This window comes from Chelonia mydas, chromosome 1 (assembly GCF_015237465.2).
Source record: "Chelonia mydas isolate rCheMyd1 chromosome 1, rCheMyd1.pri.v2, whole genome shotgun sequence".
Classification (NCBI taxonomy): Eukaryota; Metazoa; Chordata; order Testudines; family Cheloniidae; genus Chelonia; species Chelonia mydas.
Window position 1 is genome coordinate 253,360,203 of NC_057849.1, and position 18,969 is coordinate 253,379,171.

Here is an 18,969-nt window from a genome sequence, read left to right on the forward strand (position 1 = left end):
ATTGCCCCAACTTGGTGCTGGAACCCACTTCCCTTCATGCTCCTCACATTCTAAAGGGCCAGATGTTTTGGTTTCATGGGAAGAGAAACTTAAAAACTAAGCAGCTTTTTGTTTTTGTAGGGCCTACGTAAAAACAAGGGGCGTGATTCTGCTCTCACTTAAAGCAAGAGTTAAACCAGAGAAATTGAGAGAAGGATCTGGCCCGGTGTGGTGTTGCTCCCCTTGCTGGCTGTGCAGCATTGTTCCCAATACAGTGTCACTGTATTTTGGAGTTCACTGGCCACGCCTTCCCATCTGAGCCTCTTCCCCTAAGTCTGCAGTGTGAAGCTCAGTGAGGTAGTGAACAAAGTGGATGGGCAATGCTGACTTGGAGCAAAAACATTGCTAACCAGTAAAGCTATTGGCAATAGTGCCACCTACTGGGCAGCAGGCTCCCCTCACCAGGATGGGTTGGGATTTTACAGGGATATTCTGGCCACATTCCTTTTGGTTAAGATTCCTGGAGGGGCATCGTTTTGGCAGCCTGGCTCCCACCACCATGTGAGAGCAGCCTTTCATTCCTAGGTGTCCGCACTCCTCACAGCTGACTACTGAGCAATAGTCAGAGGCAAACCAGGGCCATTCTTAGCCTTGTCCTGTTTCTCCTTTCCCCAGAGAAAGCTACCGATGGATCCCTGCAGAGCGAGAACTGGGCCCTCAACATGGAGATTTGTGACATCATTAACGAGACGGAGGAAGGGTAAGGGAGCTGGCCCCACTAACCGGTGTGCATGTACATGCTGCAACCCCAGAGTCTGCTGTGTATGCATCTCCAAAAACACACACAGGCACACACCCTGTACAGTCAGATCTCCTGGCAGCATGGGTTGGTGGGATTAAAGAGCTGGGTCACTGGACACTCCCAGGGTAAGGGCTTTGGTAGAGGAAGTTAGAGGGGCAGCCTAGCTAATGTCAGCTGCCAAAGGCCTCATTCATTATGCCCCAGAATTCCAGCATGGGGAGCAGTTTATCAAATGGGCCATCAGGTTCCCCGCTTACACCCGGTTCAAGCAAGTTCTCATCCCCTCTGATGAAGCAAAGTTTAAAATTCTTTTATTCTGTTGTATTCCTTCTTTATAGCTTGCTATTTCTCTCCCTGGGAGTTGTGCTCTCAGGTATTTTCATACACAGTAAGTCAGACCTATGCAAGGGGGTGGGAGGTCCAAGGTCCTCTCTCCCTGAGCAGCCTTAAGACAAGACATTCAGAAATCCAGGGAATGCCAGGCATGTTAACTCAGGACCCTATAAATAACCCGCAGTGGGTTTGCTGGTGAGCTCCAAAGGGGCCATTCCCTCTGGCTGCAGAGACATCAAGAACAGTATGTAATGGGAATGATGCTACATGAAATCCAAAATGGGGGCTTCGCTGCTCCCTCTGTCCCGCCCACAGCAGCGTGGGACTGGAGTGAGAGCTCCTAGGATGGCCCAGTCTCCACTTACAAAGCTTTTTATTCTCTGAATCACCCATCTTTGCCAGCGCATCTCAGCAGCAACCTGTAGTATCTCTTCTGTTCCAGTCCTGGTGTCCTCACTGCACACACACTCCTAGCTCTCTCCTTGTCCCTCAGGCCTAGTCTGCAGTCCCCTTGCTGGTCCAGCTCTGGGCCCCAGACAGCTCAGCCAATGCACCTCAGTCCTGACCTGCAGCACCCCCTGTTACTCCCATCCCATCCCCCATAAAATGCACTTTATTCTGACCCTTTGGCACCACCTGCTATTACAGCCTTGACCCCAGTCTCGGTCAGCTCTGCCAGCGCACGACAGTCCATCACCCTGTCCTCACGCAGTATTGAGGTGCACTTGTGCCACAGCACTTTCATCCTGACCAAGAAAGTGTGAAAGGCACCAACTCAGTTACAGCTTGTCTCTCTCGCTCTCTGAAATGACACTGCCACTGTGTCTTCCCTGCATTGCAGCTGGAAGTTCATTCCATCGGTGGTGCATTTCCTAAGGTTTCAAGATAACATCTCTGCGTAGAAGTGGAATTTCCCCCTTCCGGCACAGGATTTTGCTCTGTCCCAGCTGGTGAATCCAGGAATGGCGTGTTCCTAGCGCAGCTCCTTTTGTCTGCTCTTTCTCGCTCTCTCTGCCTCGCTCTGCACATGGTGGATTGTCAGTGGTGTCAGCACAGGTGCCCGTGGCTCCAGGAAACGTAACTTGCTAGTGTTAACAACTGCTCCCGAGGCAGAGCCACCACGGGGAGCCAGCTCACTCGTTGTTGCTTTGGGCCACCCCAAAAGCCTGGGGGCAAATCGTTGGCTGATTGCAACCCTCACTGCAAGTCCCTGGAAACTGGCAGCCATATTGTTTTGTGTCTCTTCATCCAGTGCAGCCCTCTGTGTAATCTTTCTCCAGGCCCAAAGATGCCTTCCGAGCCATAAAGAAGCGGATCGTAGGAAATAAGAACTTCCATGAGGTCATGCTGGCTTTGACAGTGAGTGGTGTGATCCCTTTCTCAGCTCCATGAATCCTGCTCTGAGGCTAGGTCCTTGGGTTGCTCTACCATTGTCCCTTGCCATCTCCAGGGGTTACCACAGTACAGCTCAATTGGTCACTATCGGAACCAAATAAGACAGGGAGGTTATGGAGTTGTCTGTGGAAGTGGTATTCACAGTCTGGGAGTGGGGACAAGGGGGCTTGGACTAAGGTGTGGGATGGCACTGTAAAGGGAGTCTGGGATGTGGAGTCAAGAGGATGGTGCAGCGGGGACACTTGCATCTTGGGAGCTGCAGAGTGAGTGACACCATGTGATTCCTGCTGTCTGAGTAGGGAAGGCCGGGGTTCCTGTAGGAGCCAGGGCTCCCCACGCCCGGGCATGTGGCAAATCTGGCAGGCTTTACTTCAAGTGCGATGAGGGATACCATCATGTGGGGTTTTCCTTTTAGAGCCCTGTGTACCAGCTGATCCTGAATTGGCTCAGGTAAAGCCACTCCCCACCCTTCAGCTAGGAAGCTGAGCTAGCCAGCAGTTATGAGGATCCCACCAGGGTGAAGGGTCCCTCCCTCCACCCCCTCCTTCCTCCCACTTCTCACACCTCTACCGTGTGGACATTCCATCTCCAGACACCTGGAGGATGTGTGGTGGAAGCGCTAACACCTCCCCTCAAACTGAAAGGCGGGGACTCCATTCCAGCCGGTTAGAGGAGCGAGGCAAACTGGTTGGGATGGAGGGGCCTGTAACTAACGCCCCTGTGACTCCGCAGGTTCTGGAGACGTGCGTTAAAAACTGCGGCCACCGCTTCCACGTTCTCGTGGCCAGCCAAGATTTTGTGGAAAGCGTCCTGGTGAGAATCATCCTCCCTAAGAACAACCCACCCACCATAGTGCATGACAAGGTGCTGACTCTCATACAGGTGAGTGAGGGACGGAAGGAGTCAGCAAGTCTGATTGCCGGGCAGGGCCCCTCTCTCTCCTCCCTCCAAAGCACTTGGCAAGATGCTGGTCAGTAGGGGAGCAAGGAACCAGGGTATCCCACAATGCTGTGCTGAATAACAACTTCTAGGCCACCGGGCCTCACCTCCACAGCTCTTCCAGTTCCTGGAGCCGAGAATGGGATGTGGATCTCTGGCTCAGCAGTGCCAAGCACTGATCTCCAGAGCATGGGCCCTGACCTGGGTTATGTTGTCCTTAGGTGCTTGTGTGGAAGGGTGCATGCTTTAACTGCTCATGGTATGCACGTCTGCTTCTCTCCCCAGTCCTGGGCAGATGCGTTCCGCAGCTTACCAGACCTGACAGGCGTTGTAGCTGTCTACGAAGACCTGAGGAGGAAAGGCCTGGAGTTCCCCATGACTGACCTCGACATGCTGTCGCCCATCCACACACCACAGAGGGTAAGGGGGGGGTCTCTGACGGGAGGGGATATGGCTGCTGCCATATGGGGGCTGTGGGGCTGGGGCTGGGGCATGGGACTGTGACTGCGACTGCAGCCAGCCCACGGAGCTTACCTTAGGAGTAAGGATCTCTGATTGCAATCTACATGTGGGGCCCTGTGTAGGTGGAAAGGGGCTGTGCCCAGAGCACAGAAGCCATGGGAGTGGGGTGGTGAGGGGCACACAGGGGCCATGGAAGATATGGTAAGGAGAAACAGGCAGAGCTGTTGGAAAGAGACAGTGAGTTTGTATAAACAGTCCTCTCTAGCGGCTGTGTCCTCTCGCCTGTGAGCTGTCTGGTTCCTCTCTCTTGCGCTGTGCTTGTTCTTCTCTCTCTCTAGACTGTGTATAGCTCTGACTCTCCGTCCGAACAGAACTCGCCTGCTGGCGACTCCCCTCAGGGAGTAGACTCCATCCTGCACCCTGTCTCCTTGCCAGGGGGGCCAGGTGCCTCCAGCGATGCCCCCATCACACCCACACCAGAGCAGGTAAGCAGAACACAGGCCCAGTACTGCTGCTGCTGCCGCCTCCCCTCGCTTTGAAGCTCTTGGTCTCAACACAGCTGCCCCTGGGCTCCCCCTTCCTCCGGACGGTGCTGCCACTCTAGAAAGCCCTAGGGACTCAGTCACGCCAAGCTGCGATGTCACCAACACGGAGCAGTGACATCCCAAAGGAATCCGCCCAGGATGAGCTTAGAAAGGAGATGGCATCTCCTGATGCACAACCACACAGGTGAGGAGTGGTGCTGGGACACAGAGATTTTACAGGAACAGGCTCCTGGCTTCCATTTCCTCAACGTCTCATCATGGCAACAGTTTGCTCAGCCAGTGCCTCATTTTCATCTCTCTTTGCCCCACTCCCAGCTGATTTTCCTCCACGTGTATGAATGACTCTCTCCCGGCTGTCAGCTCTGCCTGGGGAGGAAGTGTCCGGAAGCCAGTGATTCCACTCTTTTCCCTGTCCATGCTCCTCCACGCTGCCATTGACTCAACATGACATCAGATTCTCACCTCCCTTCCCCTAGAAGGATGGAATTATCCAGCTTCTAGCAGACTTAGTGCCCTTGCACTAATGGGAGGTGAATTAACTGCTCTCCCAAGGCTTATTAGCCACTTCTGTCACTCAGCGCAGGCTCACGCTGGGACTGAGATTAATTTTGTTCTCCTGCACTGTTCGTTTTGCAAGTGAGACTCTCTGAATGGCTGCAAAGGGGGACCTGGGTCACAACAGCAGCTTGTGCCAGTGCATAAAATGCAGGAACTCAGCCTGGAGATTGAGGCCTGGCAGCAGAAGGTATTGGTGGTGGCCTGGGTTCTATCTCCAGCAAATGGAGCCCCGTGAGATGGTAACTAGAGGGCCTAGAAAATTCCCAGCTGGTAGAGCTCCTGAGACTGTAACCAAGGAGTCAGAGTCATGTCTGCAGCAGTAGCAGTTCTCTTAGCCCTTAACCCTATAGCCTTCCTTAGCCCAGGCTGTGGGCAGTCAGATCCTGGTCAGCACTTTCCTCTTGCCTTTGCAGATTGGGAAGCTGCGCAGCGAGCTGGAAGTGGTGAACGGGAACGTGAAGGTGATGTCCGAGATGCTGACAGAACTGATGCCCGGACAGGCTGAGCCCTCTGACCTTGAACTCCTTCAGGTAAGGAATCTCCAGCAGACGTCCGAGGCGGAGAGAGAAATACGGATTGCTCGGCTAAGTGCTGGTTCAGTGAACTGAGTGGTGTTCACGCCCTGCAGGGAGAGAAATTGCACTTAGCTGCTAGGGGGCTGGGCATGTTACGGAGAGAATTATTTAGGGTGGGCTTTCACAGAGTATAATGAGGAGTGACAGGATGAAATTTAGAAAGGGGAAAATTTAGTCTGAACTGCAAGGAAAAGCTGCCCGCCATTGAGAGCTGTTAGGCCACGGAATAGTCTCCCAAGGTGGTTGACTGTCTATTTCTGACTGGGAAATAGGGCATTTCTACTTAACCAGGGGCCCAGTCTTTAGCTTTTCCGAGCTGGGAGACCCAACCAGGCCAGTAACCGTAAGAGCCCCTCATGCTAGTATCCATGGGCTTGGCTTTTACCTCCTCGCTGGCAGAGACCCAATAGTCTTTGACTATTAAACCCAGAGCCCCCAATGCTGTGAACTCTCAGGCTACCCCTGTGTCCTTGGCCTGACCATTGCTGTTCCTTCTTCTCACCATGGGCAGGAACTTAACCGGACATGTAAAGCGATGCAGCAGCGCGTGCTGGAGCTGATCCCCCGTATCCTCCACGAACAGCTAACAGAGGAGCTGCTCATCGTCAACGACAACCTCAACAACGTTTTCCTGCGCTACGAACGGTACCCCGAAGCCTCGCGCCCCCATCCTCTCCCTTCCTGCCTCTCACACAGCAGCCCAGCTCTTTCTCAAGGAACAAGCCACGGGCTTGTTCTCCCATGGCAGCTCCCATTCTGCCCCATGTACTGTCTGTGTCTTTCCGTGAATGTAACTGGCAAGGCCTATCAACCCGGGTCCACCGTCTTCCCTCGACTCGAGAAAACGCATGGTTGTCTCCGCTCCAACTCGTGTTGGTTCATCTCTGTCCCTTCATGATGCTGGCCTTTGTGTAATTATTGATGGGACATAAAGAGATCTCTGCAGCACAGCCCTGAAGGGGCAGATGGGAGGAGGGATCTGCCTTTGGGCTGCATAGGAGAGCTTCAGAGCAGGCCCCCAAGCCGCGAGGCTGCTGAGTAGAACAGAGAGGGTAGATACCCAGACCTCTAGCATGGGCAGGGGCATCAGCCGCTCTCCTACATTCCACCTGCCCCTCCTGTAATACTAGTAGGAGATTTGAATGAATCCTGGGAGGAAGCAAGGGGGTTTCCCCCTCTCCCATCGAAAAGGAAAAGCTACTCCTGGGTCACTTGGGGTGGGAATACTTCCAGGGGGGCATTAGACCCTTTCCTGTGCCATCCGCCAGGACATGCCCCCTTTGGATTTCCTCCAGTATCTGTTACCTTGGGTCAGACTCAGGTCCCAAACAGGGGTCTCTCCTTCCTCCAGGTGTGAGGGGGCAGGCCGAGCCAGCCCTTGGGGTGAGGGGTTAAGCCAGAAGGATCAGGGTGAATAAGTGCTTGAAATGCTTGGAAGCCATGAAAGCTCTTGCCCTAGAAAGTCGTCTCATTTCACCTCTCCCTTGCAGGTTTGAGCGGCTCCGGGCTGGCCAGCCCATTAAGGTAACTCTGAGCTCCCTTCCCGTGCAAGGTTCTGGGCATCTTGCAGATAAGAATGTACCAAAGCCTGGTTTGCATCCTCCATGTCCTGCTGTTTTTGGGTTGGGTGGAGGGAGAATCGCTGTGCTTTTTCACAGGCTGTAAGCACTGCTCTGAAACCCAACTGGTTTGCTGCACTGGCTTGGCCTGCACTGGCACGTGGGAAAATGTTTCATTCCCAATCCCAAAGTCTCGTCTAGGGCTGGCAGCAATGTGGGTGTCCAGCGTGGTCTCTCAACCTGGGGGTTGTGACCCCTAGACCAACAGCAGACAGGTGTCGGGGTAGCAACCACCACGGTCGTCTTGTATTGTTCAGCGATGGGCAGGTCCCCGCGTGGAAAAGGATCAGAGGCACCAGAATCAGCACTGCTATGGCCTCTGAGCTAGCACCTGACCTGCTGGCATCCAGGAGAGACGGGAGGATGGTGACCTAGGGAGAATTTGCTTTGACACCATTCACAGCCCACTCCCTGCAAGGAGAAGGGGGCAGACCCTGTGGCCTAGGTCTCTTGCTGAGGAGGGCCTCCCTCTCAGATGCACGTGGTGAGGGGAACGGGCAGGGATCAGTGAGGGCTAAGCCCAGGCTGCAGGAGTAGAAAATAACTCTCCCCTCTCCCCAAAGGTCCCAATTGAGGTGGAAAACAGTTGGATCAACACGGGGCCCAGTGCTCCTCTGATAGACAAGCCGCCCGAAGCTGCCAACAGCCTCTCCTCTCAGCTGGCTGGCATAAGTAAGTAACCAAGCAGTGGCCCCTCCTGGGTGTGGAGCTCCCCAGGGAGGGGCGCAGGGGCATTAATTGGCTAATGTTTGTAGAGTGCTCTGGGGACGGGAGGCATGAGGGAAATCAGATGCATTGTTTGTAATTATTAGGGTGTGACTCAACCTGTCTTGAAGGGACATCACCCGGGAATCAGTGCAGTAAGCTGGTGAACCTGGTGCTCTTGATGGGCCCTTGTCTGAACTGCAAATGCATCCACTGAATAGCCGTAGAGATGGATTTTCCCTTGCAGCCACTGCCCAGAAGGAGAGGAAGAGGGCCCCGAAGCAGAAGTTGAACGTGTTTTAATTAGCATCAAGCTTTCAGACTAGCTCCACAAGCCTCCACGCTCTGTCTCGTGGTGTGTCCCTTGTGCTGTGGATGTACCTTGCTCCCCTCTTGCCCCCGCAGATCTGGGCTCCGGCAGCGTCAGTGCGGGGCTGCAGTCCCTAGACAGCTCTGGCAAACTGGAGGAAGAGTTTGACATGTTCGCCTTGACGCGGGGCAGCTCGCTGGCTGAGCAGCGCAAAGAGTGAGTGGCGGCACCTGTTTTCTGCTCCCCTTTGTGTTCTCTGAGCGTGTTTGATTGCAGGGTACAGGGAGGAAAAGGATCACCTGAGTTGGGAGACCTGAGTTCCCAGCTGCTAATCGTTCCTGAGAGTCCTGAGGCTGAGGAGGGAGCCAGCGCTTTCCATGTACTATTGTGGGGCAGGGTTTCTGCTCTCATTGCTTTGCTCTTAGCTGTTTCCCCTGAGGCCTTTGTTATGCCCTGTCAGGGGATGGGAGAAGGAATGTCTGTATGTCACTTGCCTGTTGGTCACAGAGGGGGTGGCTGGGCTGGGCAATAAGGGATGGATACGTAGGACTGGAGTGGTTGTGCCTCCTTGGCGCTGTCTGAATTTTTGTGGAACACAATACCCCGGGTGGGCTGGCAGCAATGGGGATTGAACTTGGGACCTCTAGATCTCAAACCATGAGCACTTAGCGGGTGGCAGTGTGACCTAGTAGATAAAGTATTGGACTGGGACTCGGGAGACTTGGTTTTTATTCCTAGCTCTGCCACTGGCCTGCTGGGTGACCTTGGGTAAGTCAATTCCCCTTTCTGTGCCTCAGTTTCCCCATCTGTAAAAGAGGTGGAGATGATGGCACTGCCCTCCTTTGTCAAGTGCTTTGAGATCCGCTGATGAAAAGCGCTGTGTAAGCACTATTGCGGCTTCAGCTAAAGAGCCCAGCTTCTGTAGCTCAGCCTCTGCCCTTGGACTAGACACTTGAGAGCCACGCTCTTTGGTTAATCTTGGTTCTGGTGCCTGTGCTTCAAGTTTAAAACCATGAGCTCCCAGGCCCTAACCCACAAGAGTGCGTTGTGCTATCCTCTGTTCCTTACAGCAGACCGAGGGAGTCTTTAGGATTGTTCCTTCCCCTGCCCAGTCTGCCTCTCACACTGCTTCTGGGAATTGAAGCTGCAGCAAAATAACTTACAGCTTTAACTGATTCATTCTTAGCAGCTTTAACCAAGTGAGACGGAGTTTATTAACCCCTTGAGTGGAGCTGGTCGATATAGGAACGTTGCTGATGAGGAGCAGGGCTCTGGATTAGGAATACAAATCATCCCACTAGGTGGGCCAATGCTCTGTGGAATCTCGCCCTGGCCTGCTGTACGGGTTTAGATCCTTGATCCATCTAGCCTGGTGTCCTGTTTCCAGGGAGTCCAACCGTTAAACATTCTGGTTCGTTTCTGGTTCATGTTCATCGATATTTCCTAACTTTCTGGTTCAGGAGTGGCGGAAGCACCCTAAAAGTGGGAGGCCACAGGTGCCCGAACCATGGCCCCGCCTCCATGCCACCCTCAAGGCCCTGCCCCTTCTTCCAGAGGCCCCGCCCTTGCACTGCCTTTTCCCTCCAAGACCCTGCCCCACCTCGTTCCACTCCGCCCTCCCTCCCTCCCCCGTTGCTCGTCCTCGTCCTTACAGCTGGTAAAAAGCAGGGGGGGCGGGGGCATGGCCCCTGCCCACCGCCCCCATTCTGGCACCCCTGCTCCAGTTTGCCTCTGGTTCAGGCACTAACGTAGAATGATGGTTCAGTAACTGGTTCAACCACGCTGAACCTGTTTGAACTGGTTCAAATACATTCCTGCGGATTAAGGTCACGCACTCTTATGTTGGCGTTGTAACTCCTAGCAAAAGAATACAATGATACATATTTCTTTCACTGTAGAAAAACGATTTATTTTTTTAAACAAGTTCTTTGCACACACTAGTACAACATGGTCCAGAACTCTGTCATATTTCACCGCTGAGGTGACAAACTGAATGTCAGCCCAGAAAATGCCCTATCTACACTGCCTTGTGTAGCAAGAACAAGCAGGAGGAGGGAGGAGGCAGAGAGGGGAGGGAGGTGTTTGGGGGGTTGTAGTTCCCTTCTGTGGGCAGTCCTCTACCTGGGCACAACAGCCAAGAGAACTACCCATCCCAGAACCTCTCTCTTGGCTCATCTCCTCCTCTGGCTTCCTGGGAAGTGTAGTCTCTCCCCCTCTCTTTAAGAGTGCAGCCAAGACAGACCCTTCCTCAGTACCCTTCTCCCCCGAAAATGCTCCCGCATTGTCTGATTATTGAACCTGTTGTTTTGAACCAGTTACCAGGTTTTGGTTTTTTTGGTTTCAATTCCAATTCGGGCTCAATGTGACTTAGAGGTTTTCAGGTCAGAGTTTAATGCGGTTCACTCAAAGCACTTCTCTGAACCGGTTTTCGGGTGCGATTCAACTCCCTGCCTGTTTCTGCTGGTGGCCAGTGCTGACTGGACCAGAGGCCAAACACTGACTGCCTCTTCTGCTAAGCCAGTTCCACCTGCAGAGCTTACCAAGTGGACGAGAAAATGTGCAGTTGTGTGACAGAAAGCCTGGTTCCCGGGTCGATTCAGGCAACATTTTGGCTTGGTAACTAGCTCTCTCTGCTGCCGCTGGGACACGTGTTATTGAGGGGGTTGTGCTTGAATACAGACACCCATGAAAACTCGTCTGGGTCCCAGGATGGACGTACCTGGCACAGCACTTAGCACTGAAAGGTTTAATTCCTGTCACTTTTGCCAAGCAGTGGTTGGGCTATAACCTGAAAGCACCCATGTGAGGACGAGGGTGCACAGGCTGTGCGCGTGATGTGCTGCGGGCAGAGTGCTTTCAACGGGCCATCTGCAGAGAGCTGGGGTGCAGTGGAGCTGCATGGAGAGAGGCAGGATGGGGAAGGAGCATCGTAGCCAACAGCACCTGATTTTGTAATGAAACCTGACCTCCTGGCGCGTGCTCAGTGCGCTCCCTTCCCCCACCGTGCTGGACGGCCGTCTAGGGGCTGGGCAGGAATGGAAGTGTATCCTCGCCAGCATAACCCGATCCTTCAGGGACAGGGACTTGTGATCGTTCCAAAAACGAGGCATCTTCTATTTATTTCTTGCCACTCCCTTCAGCCGGCTCTCGCCGCCCTTGCGCTTGCTCTCCTGCCGGCCAGCCTCTGCACTTGCTGACTCAGGCTTCCTGTGCCACCAGCCCTGCGTCTCCCTCTCTCTGTGCTGAGCTGCTCCCCTGCTGCTGTCGGACCAGGGCCCCTCTGCAGAAGATCCCAGCAGCGGGGCCAGGGCGTCCCCCCGGCCCCGTGACTCATGGGTACCTGGGCTCAGCAGTTCTGGAAGCACCTCAAGCCCTTCTTGCCCTTCTTTCTCATCAGCGGCATGGTGGCAGTGCTCTACTTCATCCTCAACGCCATCATCCACAGCGGGCCCTTCACCGACAAGAACTTCTTTGAAAAGTTTGAGCGCAAGTGGCCCAAGCCCCTGCCCTCCAATGAGAGCAGCTAGATGACAGGAGCTCCCCAGCTCGCAGGCCTCCAATGCTGGGACGTCATCCAAGGTGGCTTCGTTCTCCTGGAATAGGAACTAGTCTCCCCGGCCTGCACTGAGAGGGAGTGACGTAGAGGAGGAGGCAGATAGGTGGTGTGTGTCTGAAAGAGAGAGAGAGATCTTGGGTGAGATGTGTTTGTGTGTGGCGAGGTTGTTGTATTTGCACACTCATGGGTGTTAAGGCCAGAAGAGACCATTCTGCTCGTCGGGTCTGACCTCGTGTTACACAGGCCGTGGAATCTCAGCCGCTAGTGGGTTCATGACTGTCAGTGAGGGTGTGATGGGTGGGGTCTGTTTGGGGGACGTGTTTGCGTGAGGAGGGGTGAGGTGAGTGAAGTGTGCTTGTGTCGCTGCTGGTTTTTGTTTCGCTCTGGGCCCTTGTACAGCCATTGTAACCCACTGGTCGGTGTGTATTGTGTTCCCCTCTCTGCCCAGTCCAGAGAGGATGTCAGTCTGTTCCAGATCTCAGGCTGGCTCTCCAGCTCTAGCTTTTAGCTCTGGAGGTCCCTGGTTTCATCCTTGGTGTTGGCCAAGATGGTGGCCCAGCCATCGTACAATAATGTCCCAATACCTTCTTGTGGTACCTCACAATCTTGCTGCAGTGTTTGGGTTGGACCTTACTGTAGTGTTTCTAACAAGCCAGGGTTTGCACACATCTGAGATCTCCTAAATCTCTCAGGGAGATCTTCAGGGTCACAGCAAGCAAGCTGTAGTGTGGTCAGCAGCCCTGAATATTTATATGTATGAATTCCGCTAGGAGCTTGCCCCCTGGTGTATTCCTGCCACTTCTATGCGTTCACTTTAACCTGCTGCTCTCTTTCAGGGTAAAGTACGAAGACCCCCAAGCAAACAAAGGGCTGGCTGGAGCCCTAGATGCCCGGCAACAGAGCACAGGAGCAGTAAGTGGCCGTGGGGCTTTCCACACCCCCTCAGTAATGGGCCAATCCTTCCTGCCCAACGGCAGTGCCAGTCAACGAGGTCCATTAGGGCAGAGCCTCCCAACGTATTTCATGCAAGCCAATCCTTAACCAGTGTGATGGTGGTAATTTCCAGTCGTCGCTAAACCTGGGCCTGGATTGGATTTGGTCCCGGAGTGGTGTGAGGCTCCATATCCCCTTCTCCAAGCCCCCGAGCAGAGGTGGACTCCTTCTTTGTCCTGTAGATTCCCCCTCCCCACCCTCCTGGAGTTCTGGATGGTCAGGGATTGACTTGCTCTGCTCCCATCCTCTCCTCAACCTCCCACTTCGAAAGCAGCCCTCAGTGCAGACTCTCTCTTAAGCAGATGGAACCTAGAGCTTCCATTGATGGAGCCCCACTAACTAACTGGATGGTGCAGCAAGGAATGGTGAGGAGGCGCGTAGCCGGTGGAGAGCAAAGAGAGCTGGGGCTGCTGGGCTAGGGTGTGAAACTGGCACAGCGTCTGGGCACACACAGCAGGCAATGGGAGAATGGCTGGGCAATGAGGAGCCTGGCCAAACCCCAACATTCCTGAAGAGGACCCTGGTCTGGGCAGGTAATAGAGACTAAGAGGAAAGAAGCCAGAGGTTGTCTCTCCTCACCTGGTATAATCATGCCCTAGGAGAAGTCTGTAGGGATTGAACCCAGGGCCTCTGGATCCAAAAGCATGAGCATCTATCACTTGAGCGAAAGGGCCGGGTCTGGATAGGTGCGCAGGTCTGGTGTTCTGTCTCTGTCAGCCTAAGCAAGGGCATCATGATGAGTGCTGGGATTTGAACGGCTGCTGACCTCTGATTCTCAGGACTGGGGAGTGTGCAGTGCACATTACCCCAGTGTGGGGTGTTGTCGCTCTCTGGTAGCTGGACTGTGTAAATTGGTTTGAGGCTGCTACTGCCTCGAAGCTACTGAACCTGGTCCTTCAGCTCAAGCAGCAGGGCCTGTGCTTTTAGACCCAGAGGTCTCAGGTTCAGTCCCTGGGGCAGCAATACACTCACAGGGCTTCTCCTTTCAGGCTGAGGCTTCAGGCTTCCTAGCAGCGCCCAGCCCAGAGAACCTCTGGTCTGGGAAGTCCCCACACGCTGTCCAGTTAGCTTGTAAAAATCTCTACTCTCTATAGCCTTGGGGATCCCGCTCAGGACAGATTGAAACCTCCGTAATCGGAGCCTGCCCCCCACCAACCATGGTCACTACCTGAGGGCTTCTCCTCCCAGAGGAGCTTCATCTTGACACCAGGGAGGCTGTGGCAGTATCTGTCCAGAGGCAGGGGACTGGTTTGGAGGAACCTGCTCTTGGGAGGAGAGGGATGCCGCTGAGCTTGGCTTTGCTGTTCCTTGTGGAGGGTTCCATGAATTTGGGAGACGAAGGGACAACAGCCTCCAAACGACCACCTCCTATTTCTGCTCGGGGAACCCGCAGCTGCTGCTTCTCTCTCAGCTGGTCCTGGGGCATGCTCTTGGGATAAGGATTTGGGCTGGTGTCGGGTGACTAGTTACCCCTGGACACAAAAAGGGCCCCTCTCCCCTTCCACAGTGGAATTGGCCAATGGTGAAAGCACATCTGAAAGAGGCGCTTCCATGGGGGAGCCAGCAGTCACGTATCTCCACCTTAACTGTAGAGGAGTTTTCCCTCCTGTATGCATTTCCACAGCTTCCCCTGTGGCATCTCCAGCAACCTTCCCCTGCCCCTTCATTCCACAGCGAGCCACAGTTACACCTGGACCTTCCTCCTTGCCAGGCTCACCTCTTCCTCAAATCTGACCCCACAGCGGTGATGTGAAGCCAAACCTGTGGCAGCCCCCTTGTCTGCAGTGTGGTGGACTGTGATGTCACATGCTGTGGAACGGCGTCAGACGGGAGATAAAATCTCATGCTCTTTGGGTCAGAATTGGCAGCGATAGCAAGGGGAATCCAGAAAAGTACCGCTGTGGACGTAGCTTCCTGTCTGAGCAACCTGGCTGAGTTTGAGCCAGTGCTGCCCTTCCAGACCGAGCTGTGCTGGAGAGGGGAATGAGCCCTGTAAAGGGGATAGGCCAGTGTCAGTGCCCCAGCACCAGTCTCAAACCTCCAGCTCCCTCAGAAAGTCCCGTGTGCTAGAAGATACGTCTGTGGGTAGGGAGAAGGCATAAAATGACATTGTTGGCTGGAAGAGCTGTGGTGGGACTGGCCAGTGCAACAAGGGGCTGGGCTCAGTGAACCTTGTGAGAGGGGGAGAGTTTCTGCCAGGATGGGTTGGAGAAATGTCCTCTCTTTCTCTGCTTCATTCCTCTCTCTTCCTTCAACTCCAGATCCCGGTCCCCCAGGCTGGCTTCATGGAGGACATCGAGCAGTGGCTTTCCACTGATGTGGTAAGTGAGGAGCAGAACGGGGTGGTTCCTTTGGCATTTCAGTTACTGCTCAGGGCTGGCAATGAACTGTGTCTCCCCCTTGGCCCCAGGAGAAGCTCAAAATTCCCTGGGTGTTGGCGATGACCGTCCAAGGCTCTTGCAGGTGGCAGTGCGGAACAGGTCGATGTGGGCAGGGGTTTCCCTCATGCTCCCTTTCTCAGAACACACCCCACTGACCTTCCCATGCTCCTTCATTCCACACTGCCATCCTCCTCCCCACCTCTCCTGATGGCCACTATGCCCAACCACCTCCTAGAGCCTGATCCTGCAAGACTGAGGCGCGTGCTTAGCTCGACGTGTGTGCGTCGCCCCGGTGAAGTCAGCCAGGGTCTTGGAGCAGGACCTCCTGACTGAGGGGAGAGGGGGGGTAGCAGGACCGGGAAAGGCTGTGCAGCGTGCCCCCAGTGCACTGCTGGGAGGGGGCAGCTGAGAGACAGCAGGGCGACCCAGGTCACCAAGGCTCTCCTGGCTGTGTGGTGAGCAAGGGGATTGGTGGGGTCTCTCATGTGGCGTGGAAGCAGAGTGTGTCTGTCTGCAGCCACAAGGCTGGCAAAAGGCTTCCAGAGAAATCTGATCTGGGTGAAGAGTTTTCTTGCCCTCCTGCCAGCTCTGTCAGCTGTTCCTGCTGGGGGTTGGGTAGAGAAACCTCCCCCTTTCCTGTCAGTAGGGGGTGAGGATTGCAGTCCCATCTGCCTCGGTGGAGCGGAGCGCTGTGTCCACCTGGGGTGCTCAGGCCTGCTTCCCAACATGTCTTTCTTCTCCTTTCCCAGGGGGAAAAGACGGAAGAGGCAAAGGGCGTCACCAGTGAAGGTAAGAGCCACCGGCCCCCTTCCTCCTGAGCCCTTCTCAGAGCCCTCCTCCCCCTCCTCGGCGCTAACTCTCTCTTCCTGCCCCAGAGTTCGACAAGTTCCTGGAAGAGCGAGCAAAGGTGGCGGACCAACTGCCCGCACTCCCCAGCCCCCGAGTAGGGCCACCTGCCGCCTCCAGTCCGCACCGGAAGCAGGAGAAGGAAGACGACACTATGTTTGCCTTATGAACCCTATGGACTGGTGTGCTGTGGAGCAAGAGGACACACGCTGTGGTGCTCCATCCCTGCCAGGGGACGGGAGAGGAAGGGCCCTGCGCCCCCATTGCTCTCCTCTCACTCCTCCCCCCCACTTACCAATCTTAGGCTGCTTTGGGGTTAAGTTAATTATTGCTGTGTTTTGGGGACATCATGGAGCAGGCCCATGAAGAGCGCTGGTGAAGCTGCTGGAGATGTTGCCAGACGAGTCTGGGGGCACTGGGGTATCTTATTGTGATGGGGGCAAGCGGAGGGCTCTCCCCACCCTTCTTTCCAGTGAAATCACTGTAACCCCTCCTGAGAACTGGCAGCCGGGAGTTGTCCGCATCTGGGGTCTTTCCTGCTCGGCTGCTCCCTTTGGCTGCATCTCCCACGTCTAGCTGGGGCGCTCTGTTCTAGGCTGCTCTCCAGAGTGGGTCCCCTCCCTCCCTCCCTGCTGCTCTCAGGGCTGAGCTTTGCCCATCCCCTGCTGCAGTGGGATGCGCAGGGGTGGGGCGATTGCAGTGATGGGGAGAGCACTGACAGCAGGGAGGCCTCTAGTATTCGTTTCCCTGTCGCACAAGCACATCTATGCAACACCCCCATTGTGCCCCCAGAACCCTACCCAGGGGCCGTGTGATTTTGTCACCCATAGTCCAGGTACCGAATCTCATGGCTGGAGATGGGGAGGGGGCTGCAAACGGTACCAAATCCGAGGGTGGAGGGGTGCGTGCAGTCCCACTCTGGAAAGGGGGGCAAAGGGGCAGATGTGCCTTCAGCAAACGCTTTGAGGTGAATTGCTTTGATTCTTGGATCTCCTTTAGTCTCCGTCCCGCCGCCCCGGACTTAACTCCCCCCATGACGTCCAGCTAAGCCTCCCCTTGTTCCCGCTGTGGAATGGGAGGGGTGAGAGGAGAGTGTCTCTGAGAGAAAGAGGAGAACACTTTAAACAAACAGTGCATGCTGCCCTATGCAGACATGGCAGGGGAGGAGCGTGCAAGGCCTGGGGCTAATGCTGATTATTCCATGTAACCTTGGAGACTTGCCTTTTGTATCGCACATTAAACAAGCAACGTCCTGACCCTCTTGGAGAGTGTGTGCTGCCGCCCTTGTGGGCAGAGGAACCTGGGGAGCCAGGCTGCTGAGAGCAGGAGCGGGCACCGGCTTGGGGTGGGAGAGGAGTGGGGGGCCATGGCTGCCGAGAGCGGGCACCGGCTCGGGGTAGAAGGGGTGCGGGGGGGCCATGACTGCTGAGAGCGGGCACCCTCTGAACCTTCATATTGTGATCACCTTGATCAATGTCCTGAACCTGTGGGAAGTGTCAGCAGGAGCTAACCCCTCCTGTCTCCAGCAGGTAGCTGCTGCTGGATCTGCTCTTTGTTCATTTAAAGATTTCCACTAAATAAAAGCTCTGCCGAAGCGGTGGGGAGGGGTGTTCCCTCTCCTGCCGTGCACTGCAAGCTGCTAGATGACTGGCTCGCTTGGAAGCAGCGCAGGGATGGGGGTCACTTAAAGGGCAACTGAATAAACTGGACACTTTCCTTTTGCCCCGCTCTGTAGGAAAGGGTTAGATCAGTGGAAGGTGTTTGAACCTGAAAGCCTTTCTCCGCTAACCTGGAGCCTCAACTGAACACCTCAGAGACAGAGAGAAGGAGAGTACAAGAGCTGGGAGCCGAGCTGGTATGTGCTTGTATGTACCTGTGCTGGAACAAGTTGGGTGGCAGTTCAAGCTACCCTCCCCCTTTGCAGAGCAGCTGGGCTTAGGGTTTATTACCTGGCCTCTCCAGCTTTCCAGGATGATGGGAGCATCTCAACTGGTTTGTCCCTTAAGCCTATGAAGCAGGATATCTCATTCCAGTGCCCGCAGCTGCAATGGTGACCTGCGTGTGATTCTGGAGGAAGGAGGAGTAAAGGACCATGGGTGGGAACTCTCCATCCAGCTGCTGTAGAGTGGGTTTAGACAGGAAGGTTCAAGTTGTGCAGCAGATCCAGCCTCCTATTCTCTCTGGATGCACTTTCATCTCTGACAAGTTACCATCCCTTTGAGCACAGGTGGGCCCAGCAGAGAGTGGGAAGGAACTGCCAGTCGCCCTCTGTCCCAGTTCTACCTGATGATGTCTTCATTTAGTGCCTTACTGATGACTGGAAGCAAGGAGGAAGTTTATTTGTCATTGCTAACTCCCTCTGGGTGTAATGATTTTGGGTGTTCCAGTCAAGTCCCTGATTGGGACAGGCGTCCGCATCACAAAAATGTACATGACCTACCTAAGGCATTGTAGAGGTTAATCAGATACGGTTTGTAAAATATTCTGTTGGAGTTGAAAAGGGATATGTATGTGCTTTGTGTCTCCATTATGCTTATTACTAGAGGGCTTATGGGTGCCTATTGCATCCCAGGAAGAGCTGGTCAACGTACCCCCAAGACTAAAGGCCTGCACCTCAATTGAGGCGAAGGAGCCACAGAGCCCAGAGAGCAACTGATTCCAGGGGAATCAAATGCAAAAACAAGGATGGGAGTGTGCAGGTCACAGGGTCAGAACCAGGGATCCCACGGGGGACACCAAGCAAAGCATTCTGTGCCCGCGGCTTGTCAAAGGAGTCCAAGGAGCCAGTGGACACCACCAAGAGGAACTCACCCCAGATATGTGAACCATCAAGGGAGCAGAAACAGGCCCCTCAGTCGCAGAGCACTACCTCCATCAAACTTCCTCCTCCTGGTCTGATGGATGGCTGGCTTGGCCGTTGCCAGGAGCAGGCTGAGGAAGAGCTCTTGCGACTTTGTGGGGCCACGGCTGG

The 18,969-nt window shown here is 54.7% G+C and overlaps 1 protein-coding gene across 14 annotated transcripts in view; it reads left to right on the forward strand.

Moving 5' to 3' along the window:
- TOM1 (target of myb1 membrane trafficking protein) overlaps positions 1-17,254 on the forward strand; it is a 28,169-nt gene extending 10,915 nt beyond the window's left edge. For 6 of the 14 annotated variants that reach the window (XM_027825068.3, XM_037880522.2, XM_037880526.2 and 3 more), the window contains 15 exons: positions 655-739; positions 2,395-2,473; positions 3,242-3,391; positions 3,734-3,868; positions 4,249-4,395; positions 5,427-5,543; positions 6,100-6,233; positions 7,079-7,112; positions 7,771-7,879; positions 8,318-8,438; positions 12,615-12,690; positions 13,071-13,136; positions 15,033-15,092; positions 15,902-15,941; positions 16,028-17,254. In XM_027825068.3, the coding sequence (XP_027680869.2) occupies positions 655-739; positions 2,395-2,473; positions 3,242-3,391; positions 3,734-3,868; positions 4,249-4,395; positions 5,427-5,543; positions 6,100-6,233; positions 7,079-7,112; positions 7,771-7,879; positions 8,318-8,438; positions 12,615-12,690; positions 13,071-13,136; positions 15,033-15,092; positions 15,902-15,941; positions 16,028-16,167 (1,493 nt within the window). In that variant the 3' untranslated portion in view covers positions 16,168-17,254. Of the gene's footprint in view, positions 1-654; positions 740-2,394; positions 2,474-3,241; positions 3,392-3,733; positions 3,869-4,248; positions 4,396-5,426; positions 5,544-6,099; positions 6,234-7,078; positions 7,113-7,770; positions 7,880-8,317; positions 8,439-11,619; positions 11,885-12,614; positions 12,691-13,070; positions 13,137-15,032; positions 15,094-15,901; positions 15,942-16,027 lie in introns of those variants that run through there. The other 8 variants (XM_007062657.4, XM_043542557.1, XM_043542574.1 and 5 more) reach the window with 5 other exon arrangements.
- The last annotated feature ends 1,715 nt before the right edge of the window (positions 17,255-18,969 follow it).